The sequence below is a fragment of the Sturnira hondurensis genome, unplaced genomic scaffold (genome assembly GCF_014824575.4).
Source record: "Sturnira hondurensis isolate 20B ecotype Veracruz unplaced genomic scaffold, ASM1482457v3 Scaffold0008196, whole genome shotgun sequence".
NCBI classification, from domain to species: Eukaryota; Metazoa; Chordata; class Mammalia; order Chiroptera; family Phyllostomidae; genus Sturnira; species Sturnira hondurensis.
The window spans coordinates 19,820,329-19,835,247 of NW_028080827.1; the positions used below are offsets into that span (position 1 = coordinate 19,820,329).

The window sequence follows — 14,919 nt, forward strand, 5'->3', positions numbered from 1 at the left end:
AAGACCCTCTGCCGTGACAGCAGTTTCCCTGTCCGCCTCCCAGGGCAGAGGCTGGTAGCCTGAGCCAGCTTCCCCTGCCCTTCTTAGCAGACCTCCCGCCCCGTGCAGGGAGCCGTCCTGAACCAATGTGGTCCGGGGCTCTCTCCCTTTCCTCTGACATTTTGTTTTGTATGTCAAGCATTTACTAAGCTAAGTAATAAGACTCTTCCACCATGATTTTCTGGATGTTTCAGAAATTATTCAGATTACTTGGACCTGCCTAGAGTATATATATATATTCTCAGATGCTTGTCTTCCATTGTAGATTTTCAGAGGGAAATAGACCCAGAATGAGCCAGGTGTTCCAAGCAGCTGGGAAGAGGGTGAGGACAACCACCTTAAGGCCTGGGAGCTTGTGAATAACTGGGCTTACAGATTATATCAAAGATTCCTTGAGGCCTCACTCTCTGAAGCTGGTTCTTTTCTGATTCCCCAAATCACTGAGCGCTCACGTATCGATCTGGAAGTTGCCAGCGACCCAAAGCAAGCCCGAGTTCTTCTTGCCCGTGTCCATATTTTAGGTATGAATTCTGCCCATCAAATGGTTTTGTATCCACAGGGCTGGCCTCCTTCTGGCAGAGATAAAATCTGAAGAGGTGGCTTCTATTTGAAAATTTTTAGATAGTCCAAGATGATTCCAAAAGAAAATTGTCCTGGCAAACTGAGGACTTTTCTATCAAAAAGCCAAGCTTCTAATTGGTCAGAGGGTTTCCTGCTGTTTTCGTTTTGACAGAGACTCTGTAGTTTGAGGTTGTTTTATGATGGTATGCGGCCAGTCTCGCATCTAGTTAAATGGGGCCAGCACCCCCACCTCACTCGTCCAACCTGCCCCCACCTAAAACTCCACCTCTACAGCGTCAGCCCAGAGCTCTGATTGCACAGTTACGTAGAGGGCCCCCGGTAGGGGAGTAAGGGCACAGCTGAAAGAGATGGAGGTACGCAAGAAAGGTCCTCCCCACTCTGTAATTTCTCCAGGGTCATCCCTGGTAAGGTCATAGAGTAGAACAGGTTCAGGCCTAAAGGCTTTGATGTTCACATAAAGGGAAACTGAGGCCCAGAGTGAGGAGGCACATTGCCCAAGGACATTCGGCTGGTGGGACTGCTCTGGGGCTGAAACCGGATTCCCTGCTGCCCAGGCCGAATGCTGCCTTTCAGGGGCGAGGGCAAGGCAAGCAGCGATACTGAGGGGCCCGATCGCTTCAGAATAGGAAAACTGAAATGGCTGAAAAAAGAGAGAAACTTTTCAAAATGGCTTTATGACTCTGGGTAAACAGTAACCACATTTTTTTTTTTGCCTGTTGGAGGCCTGGTTTTTAATCACTCCACAAGCAGTTTTCATTTCTGTAGTAAAATTGCTTGTGGTTCTATTTAATTTGTTTCTGCAGGAGCCAGCTTTGGTGAAGATCTCCGAGGAGCTGGCGGGCATTTTAGCACAGCACGCTCAGCCAGTCAATGAGAAACGCTTCCCGACGTGGAGGAAATTCCTGCACACATTTCTCAGTCAAGGTAAATAAGACTGTAAAGTTTCTATCGAGCGTCAGTTTCCACAACCTTGAATTCTAGTTTCGGGTCAACCTGGGGCCGATTTAAACGCCCTGCATCTCTGGTGTTGTTTTAGAAAAGTGCTCCTCCAGTAGACTCTCTTTTCCTTTTAAGCTTTGCCTAAATATTTATCTTGCACTCAGCCTCTTAAGTAAATAGGAGCTGAGCACACCAAGCGTGACGTGCACAACCCACGATTGAGGCCCTTTTCTCGTGCCCCAGACTTCTCCAGAGAGATGGGTTTTGCAGTCAGGTGATCGCGATCTGGATCTCATCCAGCACCACGAGCCACGTCCTTAAACCCCCGGAGGGCCAGTTTCTTCATTCACCTACTTCACAGCGTTGAGAGGAGGATTCAGTGAGACAGATGTGAAGGCTTCTACTGCAGAGCCGACCCCAAACAGGTCTTTAGTAAATGTTAGTTCTCTCTTCTGTTTTCTATGAGAGTAGAAGCGGTCCCGCCTCCAGCTCTGAAGGTAGAATTTCTAAATAAGGGTCCTCTACAGTCCTGGAATAAAAGCACCTCCATTCCTTTCATCCTCCTCCTCCTGACTCCTCCTCATTTTCTAAGGACGTCAGGAGGTCCGTGAGCGAGGGACTGAGTGGAGCGAATGGTGTGTCTCCCCTGTGGCAGAGGTCCCTGTGTGAATATCACACCCAGCGACACCCATGCAACACCCCTTACTCTCTGGCAGGTTACAGCGTGAGCCAGGTTATCTTTATGTTACCCACAGGAGTGACAAGAGAAGGTTAGTACTACAGGCTACAGAAGATAGCCTTCCACGGGAGTCACTGCTATCAGGTGGCAATAATGTTATATTAACATCAATATGTAATAATGTCATGATCGTAGGGGAACAACAGCAACAGCACAATGAAGCTAATAGCATGATGATGACATAATAAGCACCAACAGTGCTTACTGTGTGCCAGGCACTATTCTGAGTATGTTTGTGTTAATTCATGTGATCCCCCTAAGAATCCTATCAGGACGGTACCGTTACCACCCTGGTCTTACAGAGGGGCAGGGGCAGTACAAGCGATCAGCCACCTTGCCCCGGATCACTGCTCTGCTGGTGCGTAGCCCAGCTCGTGTCACACAGAGCTATGCCTGTGCTGCTCCGGGAGATTTGGCCAGAGCCAGTGAGTATCAAGGAACACACCTCAGCGCGGTGTCGACAGAGCATTGAAAAGGACAGATGTGCTGGTCGTTGCAACACCCTGGCTGGGCAGGGTGGGGTGGGAGGGCTCGGCAAACCCCGAGAATGAATTATTTATTGAGGAGCTGGATGGCCAGCCACCTAGTGAGAATGCCGGAAAGGGGTCTTCACAAGCCCGGGAGGTAACGCTGTGTGATCTCCAGTGTTCCCTCCATTCTGAATTTCCATGATTCTACAAATTTCCGTACGCACCCACTGACAGAAGCAAAACGAAAAGAGTCAACCCCAAGCACCACTGGAAGAAAATAAGTTACCGACAACAACAAAATGGCCAAGAATAAGGGTTTTCTTCTCAAGTTAGCAGGGGAAGACGTGATGATCAGCAGGTCCATCCAGGACGGGATGTTAGGAGGTTCCCAGACTCGGTCTGCAAACCTTGATCTAATCTACGTATTTTCACGTGAGCTCCGCAGGTTAGAAAGGGCTTTCCCAGCCACTGCCTCGTCTGGCCTGGTCTGTGCAAACTCAGCTTAGGCTTTGCCTCGACCCCTGTTCACCTCTCTTCTTTCTTTCCCTTCCTTCCTTCCTTCCTTTCCTTCCTTCCTTCCTTCCTTCCTTCCTTCCTTCCTTCCTTCCTTCCTTCCTTCCTTCCTTCCTTCCTGTTAATGGGGTCAGAACTAGCTTTATTAAAGAGTCAATTTTATAGATGAAGAAACAGACTCAAAGCTAAGAAGTAACCGAAGAAAAATCACACAATAAAATGTGGCAATGGGAACACAGATCCTACAATTTTAACGCATCTCAAAAATCTGGTTGAGTAAGTATGTTCACGTCTTTTCAAACCTCTGCCCAGCTCTGAGCCCCGTTCGCACACCGGGCCTACACGGTCAAGTCCGCTGACTGAGTGAGGCTGACTCCCCAGGCCCTCGGACGCTGCTGAAACCACCATCACCCTGCATCTCCCACCATGCATTTCTGCCCTCTCAGGGGTGCCTGTGGCCACAAAATGGGCTACAGATTTGATTTCTGTATTGTCACAGGGCAATACATTTTTATAGGAAAAGGAGTTAGTTGCTTTGAAAGGAAAGAAATTAGCGATGAAAAGACTGTGGTCACGATGCTGAGGGCACAATGCAAATGAGCTGCTTGAAAGTAAAAATCTGAGGTGGTCTTGTCAGTATGAAGGACAGTGAGTTTTCACTGAAACGTTGTCTCTCAAAATGCAGATGACAGCTGACGTCACAAAATTACTGAAACCAAAGAGCCTCAATCTAGGGGCTTTTTTTGTGGGTCTTGTGGTTGTTTTCTTGGGTTAACCTTGCAAACTCCCCAACAACTGGTATTTAGGTTCAGTGCACACTGGTCGGCCTCATCTGAAGAAAAGCATATCAAAGACCAACCGAAAAGATAAATCAGCTTTCCGTCTAAAACTCGGCTTTCTCGAGGGCCAGTCCCAACTAAATTAAATATTAAATTTCATAGAAATTTAATGAAAGTGCCTTTGTATAAAATAACAGATGGCTGCATTTAAGAGCCGCTAACATCTCAGGGTTTAACCATACATGCTGTTCACAGCCTATGTATGGGCAGAGGCCACCTCAGCATTTTTGTGAAATAACAGACCAAGTGTATCTTAATACTGCCAAGCTCCTGAGCCCACCATGTCTAGGGGACACTTGGACATGGTGGGAAACTCAGCTGTTTTTACTTTTAAATTACATCATCTAATTCTTTACAAGTAATGTTTAATTTTTCTATAAAAGAGATAATAATGTATAGCCCTGGCTGGTGTAGCTCAGTGGATTGAGCACGGGCCTACAAACCACACGATCGCAGTTCGATTCCCAGTCAGGGCACATGCCTGGGTTGCAGGCCAGTGTCCAGCAGGGGACTCATGAGAGGCAACCATACATTGATATTCCTCTCCTTTTCTCCTTCCCTTCCCCTCTAAAGATACATAAATAAAATCTTAAAAAAGAGAGAGAGATAATGTATACAATAAGATTTATGTTAGGCCTGAAAACAGAAAATCAGGGTCATGGGATATTTGTAAACACCACTGAACTAACCAACAAATTTAGTGAGGGCTGACCTTGTTGCTGTGGTTAGCACCCAGTTTGCCTAGATGGCTTTTGTTATTCCAAGCAAAAGCTCTCACTGTCAATGAGAAGGAAGCACACTTGTTTCTCAAGAGTGGCAGCAGTGCTCTGGCCAGTGTGGCTCGGCTGGTGGAGCTTTGCCCCGTAAACCAAAAGGTCAGAGGTTCAATTCCCAGTTGGGACACATCTCTGGGTTGCAGGTTTGGTCCCAGGTTGGGGCGCATATGGAAGGCAACCTATTGATGTTTCTCTCACATCAGTGTTTCTCTCTCTCTCTCTCCTTTCCTCTCTCACTGGGGGAAAAAACCAAACAAACAAAACCTGTCTCTCCATCTTAAAAAAAAAAAGAAGAATGGCAGCTTCCGCTAGCTCTGTATTTCAAAAAATGACTTACAACTGGCTTTCTGTAGGAATCCTTCAGCTTGACATAGTGGTCAGCATTCTCTTATGCCTAATGAAGCCCTAAACTGCCAAAGCTTCAAACAGCAGCGAAGGTGAACAGAAAGAACACCAGTTATCAGGCATGAACTGTGGACTGTGGGCAGCTCATTCCCCCGAAGGGATTTGCCTTAGGCCTCAGGTTCATCATTTACATAAGGAATGAGCATGGACAGGATGACTTCGGTGGTTTTTCCCTCATTATGATGAGGACTAAAACTACCATCGAGTCTTCCTGTATGCCAAGTATTGGGCTAAATATTAAAAACACTGTACCTCTAAGACTCAAAACAATCGCGTCCATTGGTTTTATTATGCCTATTGTACAGATGAGGGAAAGGAAGTTTAGAGAATAGAAACTATTGGCCCAGCGTCTCACAAGACATGGCAGGGACCGGCCCCAGAGCCAGTGCATCTGCCAGGGCCGGGCCCCTTGCCTCCTGCTCTAAGTGGGCCCAGTGCCCGTAAACCAGTCCTCTCACTGCCCATGCTTTTCCCACTAGGAGGCGTGGTCGAGGCCTACCCACCCGCAGAAAGTGTCACCAACCTGACAGTGGACATGCTGATAGAGCCCAATGGAGAAATCAGGGTGCTGTCCACAGGGGACCAGTTTCATGCGGAAGGCCCTCTCATCTCCTCCGGCACCACCGTGCCTCAGACCTCAGTGGATCCCCAAGTACTCATTTCTTTGTGCCAACGAATTGGAAACGCTTGTAAAATGAGAAATGTGATTGGTTACTTCTCTGTAGACCTGGTGACCTTTATTGATCCAAAAACCATGGAACAGCAGGTAAGTTACTTGATGCCACATGACATACCAAAATATGTAGACCCCGTACTGTCCACACCCACGCAACAGGGAATTCGAGGGAGCCTCTAAGATTCACTGCTCCCTGGGTGAGCTGACGCCCTACGTTCGGCACGTACATGGTCCATGCCAGTCTGTGTGAGACCAGGCTTTATGTCTGGAAATACAGGACCATGGTCTTCTCCTTTGGGTATAGTTGGAGTTTAAATGACCACGGCTCGTGCCACATAGCTCTGTTGCCTAGACCTTAATTCCCTGCTTGTGTCTTATAGTGAGACCGTTCTATGCCATCTAGGAACAGAACGTGTTTTTAAATAGAATGCTAATCGCTAGAACAGAGTCAAGAGTCTTGGTTTCTGGTCCTTGTCTTGATAGTTCACCAGCAACTTAGGTTGCCCATTTTTCTTCTAAATAATGTGTTGAGAAATATTTTATAAATATAAAAAGGTTTAAAGAATAGTATAATGAATGTCACGTGTCCCTACCCAGCTTGAGAGAGAAAGTGGTGCCAACACCACTCCCGTCCTGGGCTCTCCTTGCCACGCCCCCTCGCCTGGCCCCACCTCCTGCCAGAGGCAGCCACTGTCTTCCATTTGGGACTTCATTCCTTTCATTACCTTTAGGCTATTATGGTGCATGGACTATCCAAACGTAATGTGGGTAATTTCATCAACCTCCTATATATTATTATTCTACAACATGCTTTTGTCTATTCAGTATTTCATCTACAACACCCTTCACGTGTGCAGGCGTGGCTCTGATGCACAAGTCTAGATTATGTTCCAATTCAGTGCTACTTCGCAGGACTTGGTTTTTTCTTAATGTTCAGTTCCTTCTCTGTTACTGTTGGGTGACCAGACCTCTATCTAAAGGATGTAAAGGCCCCCTGCCCTCCCTCTCTGGCCACCCCGTGTTGTAAATACACTCTCCTTGTTTTACATTCCTTATTCTCAGGTTTACAATTCTCCATTTCGGTCTGATGATGGTTTCAAAGTGAGAGTTTATGTTTGGGGCAGTTTTCAGCTTGTTCAATAATCATTTTCTATTTGCCTTCCTGGGCCCTCCATTGGTTTGACATTCCTTTGTCAGGCCTGCAAGCTGAGAGAGAAAAGGACCAACTGAGAGGCATTCAGACAGGATCTGCCCTGGGAGGAGGGAGGCCAGAGGGGAGACAGTGCTCTCTGGTGGAAGACCTGGGTGGCAGGGAAGCAGGGGGAGGGCAAGCAGAGGAGGCTGCCCTCCCCAAAATGTTTGTCCTGGGAAATAAGGGTGGTAGAAAGGATAGAACTATGAGGACAGTTAACTTGTGGTTTTTATTTATTCTCGTTGGCTACGTGAAACCATGGGGAAATTCCACAGGGAATACCATAGGGAAAATGCGCAGGGCAGTCGGAGGAATCTTCTCTAAACACTGCGCTGGTCCTATCCCTGGGAGCAGCACGCTCCTGTGGGGTTCTGGAATAAGAATTGCACCCTTCACTTGACTGGTCCCTTGTGCCAGTTTTTTCTCACATTAACACTCCCTCTATTTCTCTCTTTCCCAACTGCACTAGCCTCTCTCTGCCTGCCTTAGTCATCATACCATGTCCTGCCTCAGGGCCTTTACACATGCTGCCCCTCTGCCTCAAATGCTCTTGCCTCTTCTTTACCTAGTTAACCCCCTCCCTATCCATCATATTTTAGCACAAGCCACATTTTCTTTGGGAAGCCTCCCCTTGACACAGTCAAATTTGCCTGTTTTCGGGTCTCATATCATCAGGGACCTCTCCTGCACACTGCTTACTGTAGTTATGGTTTTGAACTTATTTACATGGTGATAGATTAAGCTGTGCCCCCGTAGAGTATAAGCTCTCTGAGGAGATGCACTCTGTCTCATTTTGCTCCTCACTCGATTCTCAGCACTATCTCTGTCCTGGCACAGAGTAGGCGTTCAGCAGATATCTGGTGAAAGAATGAATGAACAGCTATAGGGCATTCTAGCAGATGCCAGATGGCGCCACCAAGGCTTTTAGGGAAGAGCTCAGGTGTCAGTTGAAGGATGGGACGCAGGAAGGTTAACCTGGGCTTCTCTGATTTCATCAGGCTGTGACTTCTTATCCCTTCCTGTTGATGCTTGAGGATATGCCGTTTGTGTGATAATTTTTGATAGAACATGGGAGGAGATTCTCAGGGAGCACGTCAAAGGGTGGTTCTACCTTGGCAAGGGGAGTATGCTAGTTCCCTGTGTAGTACATGTGTGTACTGTAATTGCAGAATCACTGGGGTACTGTCTAGCCATTTGCAAGTAACATCCCGTCAGAAAGCACCTTAGTCTCTGCTCTAATTGGCAGGCGCTGTGGTGACAGTGAAGAGGCTGGTGTATTACCAACCTCTTTTTTTTTGCCAGTCTAACACAGAAAAATGCTATCTTGTTTTCCTCAGTATTTCTTTGATTACTACTGATAACGAGCATCTTTTCATGTTTGTTGGCCATTTATATATCTTGTCTTAATCGCCTTACCATGTCTTTTTCCCCTTTTAAATTGGGCTGTAATACAAGTGCTGATTTGTAGAAGCTCTTTGTATATAAGGACCCTTTGACTCTTATCCATGTTGCAAATGTCTTCTCCCAGACTGTCATTGTGTTTTTTCTCCTTTTTCTTTCCCAGCTATGCTTCTCCACCATAAAATCATTATTTCTTTCCTTTGTAACTGAGTCTGTAATTTTTCCTTTTGTAAGATTTTGTGGAAAGGCGGTCCAAGATATCTCATTCCTCATCAAATTTCTACCCACAGAACTCAGCATCCATTGCCAAGGTCTCCTGAGTCCACCACCACTATGGTAGTGGTACTTTTTTTAACTTTTATGAATTTTGAGGCATGACATTAGTTAATGAAATTATCTAGGTTTCAGGTGTACAGTTCCACAACACATCATCTGTACACTGTATTGTGTGTTTGCCACCCAAAGTCAAGTCTCCCTCCATCACCCTTTAGTCCCCCTTACCCTCTCCTGCCTCCCCTGACCCCATTTTTCCCTCTGGTAATCACCATGTTGTTGTCTCTCTCTGAGATTTTGTGGGCTTTGGGGTTTTTTTTTTTGTTGTTTTGTTTAATTCATTCACCTTTTTCCACCCAGCCCTCAAAGACCCTCTCCCCTCTGACAGCTGTCAGTTAGTTCTCTCAGTCTCTTTCTAGTTCATTTGTTAGTTTATTTTGTTCATTAGATTCCACACATGATATTTGTTTTTCTCTGACTGGCTTGTTTCACTGAGCATAATGCTCTTCAGGTCCATCCATGCTGTCACAAAAGATAAGATATATACACACACCCAATTGGTTTTCCTTCTTTTTAATGGCTGAGTAGTATTCCATTGTGTAAATCAGTGATTTCCAACTGGTGTGCTGCAAGAATTTTTAAAACATGTAACACTGACTAGTCAGGAGCACTGACCTCTTTTCCCTTAGATTGTCAAGTAAAAAAAATGACAGCCGCTAATATAACAATAGCCACATGTTGTGAAAAATAAGTTTATTTTTATCAAATCAGATATTTTTTATTATTTCATAGAATTTAATAATTAGTGTATGTGTACCATAAGATGAAAAAGGTTGAAAGTTGCTGGCTTATGTCCATTTTCTATTTCCATCATTCTCTCCACATTTGCACATTGGCAATCCACTGCAAGGAAGAGTTTTTTCTTCTCCATCTTTCACTTATGTGTATATGCACATGTGAACATATGTGTGTATAAGTCTGTGTGCACGGATGGATGTGTGTGTGCCTGTATGTATTTATACCAGTTTGAACTCCTTAGTTTCTACCCTCTTTAGTCAATTATATTACATACGTTATTATTTTGATGTTCAAATTGTGCCAGAGTTAGCCAGTGGGGGACCCTTCAGAGTGGCTCTTGTGTACGTGACGGGTGTTCCCACTACACCTTGAGCTTTGTCTTACTTTCTAGCACAATGAGCTGTTTCAGGTTCACTTGACACTGGCCCTGATCCAGACATAGGACCAGCCTAGGAGCCTGAGTCCATTTGGTGGGAGGTGGGGTTAGGATCTGAGCTCTTGCTGCTGGAGGGTCATTGCTTCTGGTCTCTCTGTGGACAGAGCAAGAAATATGTATATACACACACATACACATACAATACACACAAGCGTATATATGCTTCTATGACCATTTCTGTATCTGTCAGTGTATATACATTTTTCCTATTTATTTCATCCTCTGTTTTTTTTTAATATTTTATTTATTTATCTTTAGAGGGGAAGGGAAGGAGAGAGAAAGGAAACATCAATGTATGATTGCCTCTCGTGCATCCCCTGCAGAGAACTGGCCCCTGCCAGAAACTGGCCGGCAACCCAGGCATGTGCCCTGACTGGGAATCGAACCGTGATAGTATGATTCGCAGGCCCGCGCTCAATCCACTGAGCTACACCAGCCAGGGCTCATCCTCTGTTTTTATTATTCTAGGTGTTACCAGTGCTATAGCTTTAAAACTGTGCCGATCTTAATTTGACAAGCCTGTGTCCGTGTGTGTATTTTAAAACCATGCATTCCCACCCATATCTCTAACTCCAGTCTAATACCTCAAGATTCTAGACTTCCCTTTTTCCAGGCTTAAAAAGAAGTACCTTCTCCAACAGTTATAAACCTGAGTCTCTTTTCCTCAATATACTTACTTACTCACTCAATGCATTTTTTTGTTCAGTGTACCCAACCCATCTGCCAGCCAATCCAGCTGTCTCCTTCTCCTGTCAACAGGGGTGCCCCAGCCCCACGCCCCTGTGCTTTGATACTGAGCCCTGGCATTTCATTTGTGATGCTCTTTATCATACTAATGTTTCAAATAGTCCGCTCCAGCGTTTTTCCTGAAGTACTGTATTACCTTGAGCTCATCACTTCCTTTCTCACATTCAGTGTTCTCTGCTGGGAAGTGAGTAGGCCAGCTTATCTGACTTTTGAAGAACCTTCCAGTTCAAAAATTAGCTATTGCAATGATATTTTCATAGTATTTTTTACATTCAACACCTAATACTAGTAAGAATGTACTTTTTAGAAATATTACAAGGAACTAATCACAAAAAAATTGTGTACATGTATATTAATCACAACATTATTAAGGATAGTAAAAATTTTTAAATAGCCCAAATTCCAATAGTAGAAAATTTGTTAAGCAAGTTATAACAGACCAATAGAAGTCAATGCTATGAGAACAGTAAAAATCAAATTTTTAAAGAATATCTAATAGGAAATTGTTTATAAAATACTGGAGCCCTGGCCAGGTGGCTCAGGTGGTTGGAGCGTCATCCCATTCACCAAAAGGCCGTGGCTTCCATCCCTGGTCGAGGTGTGTCCGGGAGGCAACCCATTGATGTTTCTCTCTCACATCAGTGTTTTTCTCTCTCTCTCTGTCTGTCACTCCCTTCTCCCTCTCTCTCTAAAATCAATAAACATATCCTCAGGTGAGGATTAACGGAAAAAAGAATAGTGGAAGGATAAAACACTGATAACAAAACAATATATAAAATATGACAGTTTTATAAAAAGAAAAATATATGCAAAGCAGAAAGAAACTAAAGAAATAGAAGATGTAACGAACCGTTACTTGTGGACTGGAGGACTGAGGGTGTGGTAGGCAGAGTGAGCCTGCTCCCAGGCACAGGATGCCTGTGCCCAAATCCCTGAAACCTGTGAATGCTGCCATAAATGGTGTGCCCTGTGTGATTGAGGCTGTTGAGATGAGGAGACGAGGAGATTATCTTGGGTTGTAGGGAGGAGGGGCAGTGTTCTTACAAGGGTCCTGCTGGCTTTGCAGATGGGGGCAGTGGCTGTGAGCTAATGAGAGCAGACAGCTTTGAGAAGCTGGACTTCGAGGAGACAGTCTCCTGCAAAGTCTCTGTGGGGGAGGAAGCCCCGCTGACACCTGGATGTTAGTTCCGATCTCTGAACTTTTAAGCCTCTAACTTTATGGCAAGTTGTTACCATGACAGTTTTTTGTGCTTTCTGCGTTTGTATTTTCAAAAGTAAGCATGCATTGTATTCATAATCGGGAAAAATTGAGTAGTGAAGATGATAAATGTGTATAGAATGTTATGAATTACAAAGCACTTTCACGTACATGACCTTACACACAAACGCGTCTTGCAGCAGACATGGGAGGCAGAGAGCTGAGGTGACTGCATGCATCTCCAATTCTTGCTCTCTGCCCCAGCTGGGCCCTGTCACTGGCCATGCTGGCATGGGGAGAGGGAACCCGGACCCAAAGACAGGCGGATAAAACAACAGTGGTGCACTCAGGACGGACCCACAATTAGGAATCAGCTCCAGACAAGAGGGCAGATAATCCTGTCCAGACTTGAGGAGGTGAGAGTGAGGTCCTAGGGTGGCAGAATGGAGGAACAGTTTGGAAATGTAGGGTTGAAATATTGGGATCATCAGGCAGAACCTGGGGTCACCTGGGAACGTGAGGAAAAGGGCCAGTCCTGGGAAAGGGAGCTGGTCGGAGCAGAGCACAAAACCACTCCTGGTGGCGGTGCACCTGTGTCCAAGATTCCTGTACCCTGGGGATGGGCTGACTCCATGCAGATATGTGGAACTACAAGGCCGCCATGTTGGAGAGGCGACTTCCCACGTGATGGGAGGGGCTCTGCCCTATGTCACCGTGAGGGGATCCAGTCCTTAGACAAAGAGCAGTACCCCTGTTTCCAAACCCAGCCTGTCCCGGACGGCGGCACCTAGTGGTTCCGGGAGGGCCCTGACACACCTCCCGAAGGCCTCGAGCACGGACTGCATGCTCACTGAGCAAGCACCTCCCAAGGGCTGTCCACCCCACACTAGGTACTGAGGGAACAGCAATTAGAGCAGACAGGCCTGTCATCAGGCAGCTCACTTCACACCTTTCACCCAATTTCTTTTGATATACACGCACCCAATTGTTTTGTCTTCTTGTCGGCTCGTAGGCAAAAATATCACCTCCGTGAGATTTCTAAACCCTCCAGAGAGCACTGCACTTTGCAATGTTTTTTAACCCCGTCGTGATGTCTAACACAGTGACAGCCATGTGACAGCCAGTTGGTTGATGGGCTTTTGAAAATTCTAGAAGAGCCAGATCTGTTGAGCTTACTTATTCACTTGTGAGAAATTCTAAAAGAAAGAACAAGTGTTTATTGAGCACCTACTATGTACAAGCCACTATGGAAGGTGCCAGAGAGGCTGCAAGGATGCAAGAGTAGAGGTGCCTGCCCTTAGGGAGTTCACAATCTATCTGGGGAGACAGACCAAAAGAGTGAATTACAAGAAGTTCAGTGACAACTACATAGAACAATAAAAAGGGATATCAAAAAGGTAATGCTAGTTTACCTGCCTTCTGTTTGGAATAATCAAGAAAGGTTTTTATGGAGTAGGTGGGATTTGAGCTGCGAGGCCATTAGGGCTGAAGGAGGGTGAGAAGGAGGGATGAAGATGCTGAGACAGGCGGTGGTAGAGAAGAACGAATCACACGTGGATAAAATGATGCTCCAAGCCTTGCAAATATCACATCTGATCTATCTCCTGTAAATGTGCACTGACATATCGTTCCCCAGCTCCCTTTCTGTGTATAAAATCACTAGACAAGCATGTTGGCAAACGTGACTTCCATTAAAATTCTCAGACTAAAAACTTCTTGTTTTTAGATAATTTTGAGCTTTTTGAAATAACGCTATCTCTGCTGAGCACTGATACTACTACCTTTAAAAGAAAAAAAGGAAAGAAAATCCAATCTTTAAGAAAAGAGTTTAGATGGAAAACATCAGCAGGCAACCAGCAAGGATGGCCCTTCCTGGATACAAAAGGAAATGAGACTTGTTACAAAGTCTAAACTGTGAGGAAAGACAAAAATGGAGACCCCCCATGAGTATCACAGAATATCCCATACATTCTGAAAACTGTTTCTGAGAGTTACCAATACAAATATATCAGCCTAGAATTGAAAAAAAAAAAAGGGAGAGAGCTGAAAATAGTTTCACCAGGATGGGTAATGGGGCCTGGCCCCAGTCTCCCCACTTGCCAGGTGTGATGCTTCTTCACAACCCTCTGGGCCGGGTTTCTTCGTTGACAAATGGCGACTTCCCACCCTCCTTCCCACAGGATGTTCTGAGAGGCTGAGCAGATACAAGGTGCTGTTCTTATTAAATCAAACGGCATAATCACATGGAAATCTGTCACCGAGCCCTCAGCAGGTTCTCAAACTGTGAATGGATCTGAATTGAATTAGCATTGGTTTTAAAAGTCAGTGAGCATTTTTATCATCATAAAGTGATATATGAGCATCAAAAATGAATATGTTTATTTCAGAGAGTGGAAAACCAAGGTCCACAGAAATATTGCCGTTCTTCCTTATTCATTGCTGTGTCCGCAGCACCTACCACCATGTCTCGCATATAATAGGCCCACAATAAATATGTATTAAATGAATAAATGCACATTTCTCTCTGAGTCCCCCCCTCTAGTACTCGCATTTGCAAGATCTCCCTATCTCTGTTTTCAAGATATACAAGGTACTACCTAAGGGTGCTCAATGAGATTTACCTTCTCTCTTTAAGGAAGGTATTTTATTTATATATAAGAAAGTTAACCTTGTATATCTAAATTAAAATGTAATGAGCCTTTGATATGAACAGAAGTGACTATTATTCAGTGTTTTTAAATGAAAATAGGCACATTGTTAATCACAAGTTAATACCTAGTATAGTAAAAATAGATCCCAAAGGGTTTTGAAGCACTGAAGTAAAAGACCTGCCCTTTAAAAGGTCTGCATCTTTGTGTCAATGAAACAGACCTATAATATACGAGAAATAATGATG

The 14,919-nt window shown here is 45.0% G+C and overlaps 1 protein-coding gene across 2 annotated transcripts in view; it reads left to right on the forward strand.

Moving 5' to 3' along the window:
- Window positions 1–14,919, forward strand: part of IQCH (IQ motif containing H) — a 187,126-nt gene that overhangs the window by 129,871 nt on the left and 42,336 nt on the right. For both annotated transcript variants that reach the window (XM_037054202.1, XM_037054203.1), the window contains 2 exons: window positions 1,425–1,545; window positions 5,782–6,068. In XM_037054202.1, coding sequence (XP_036910097.1) covers window positions 1,425–1,545; window positions 5,782–6,068 — 408 coding nt within the window. The remainder of the gene's footprint in view (window positions 1–1,424; window positions 1,546–5,781; window positions 6,069–14,919) is intronic.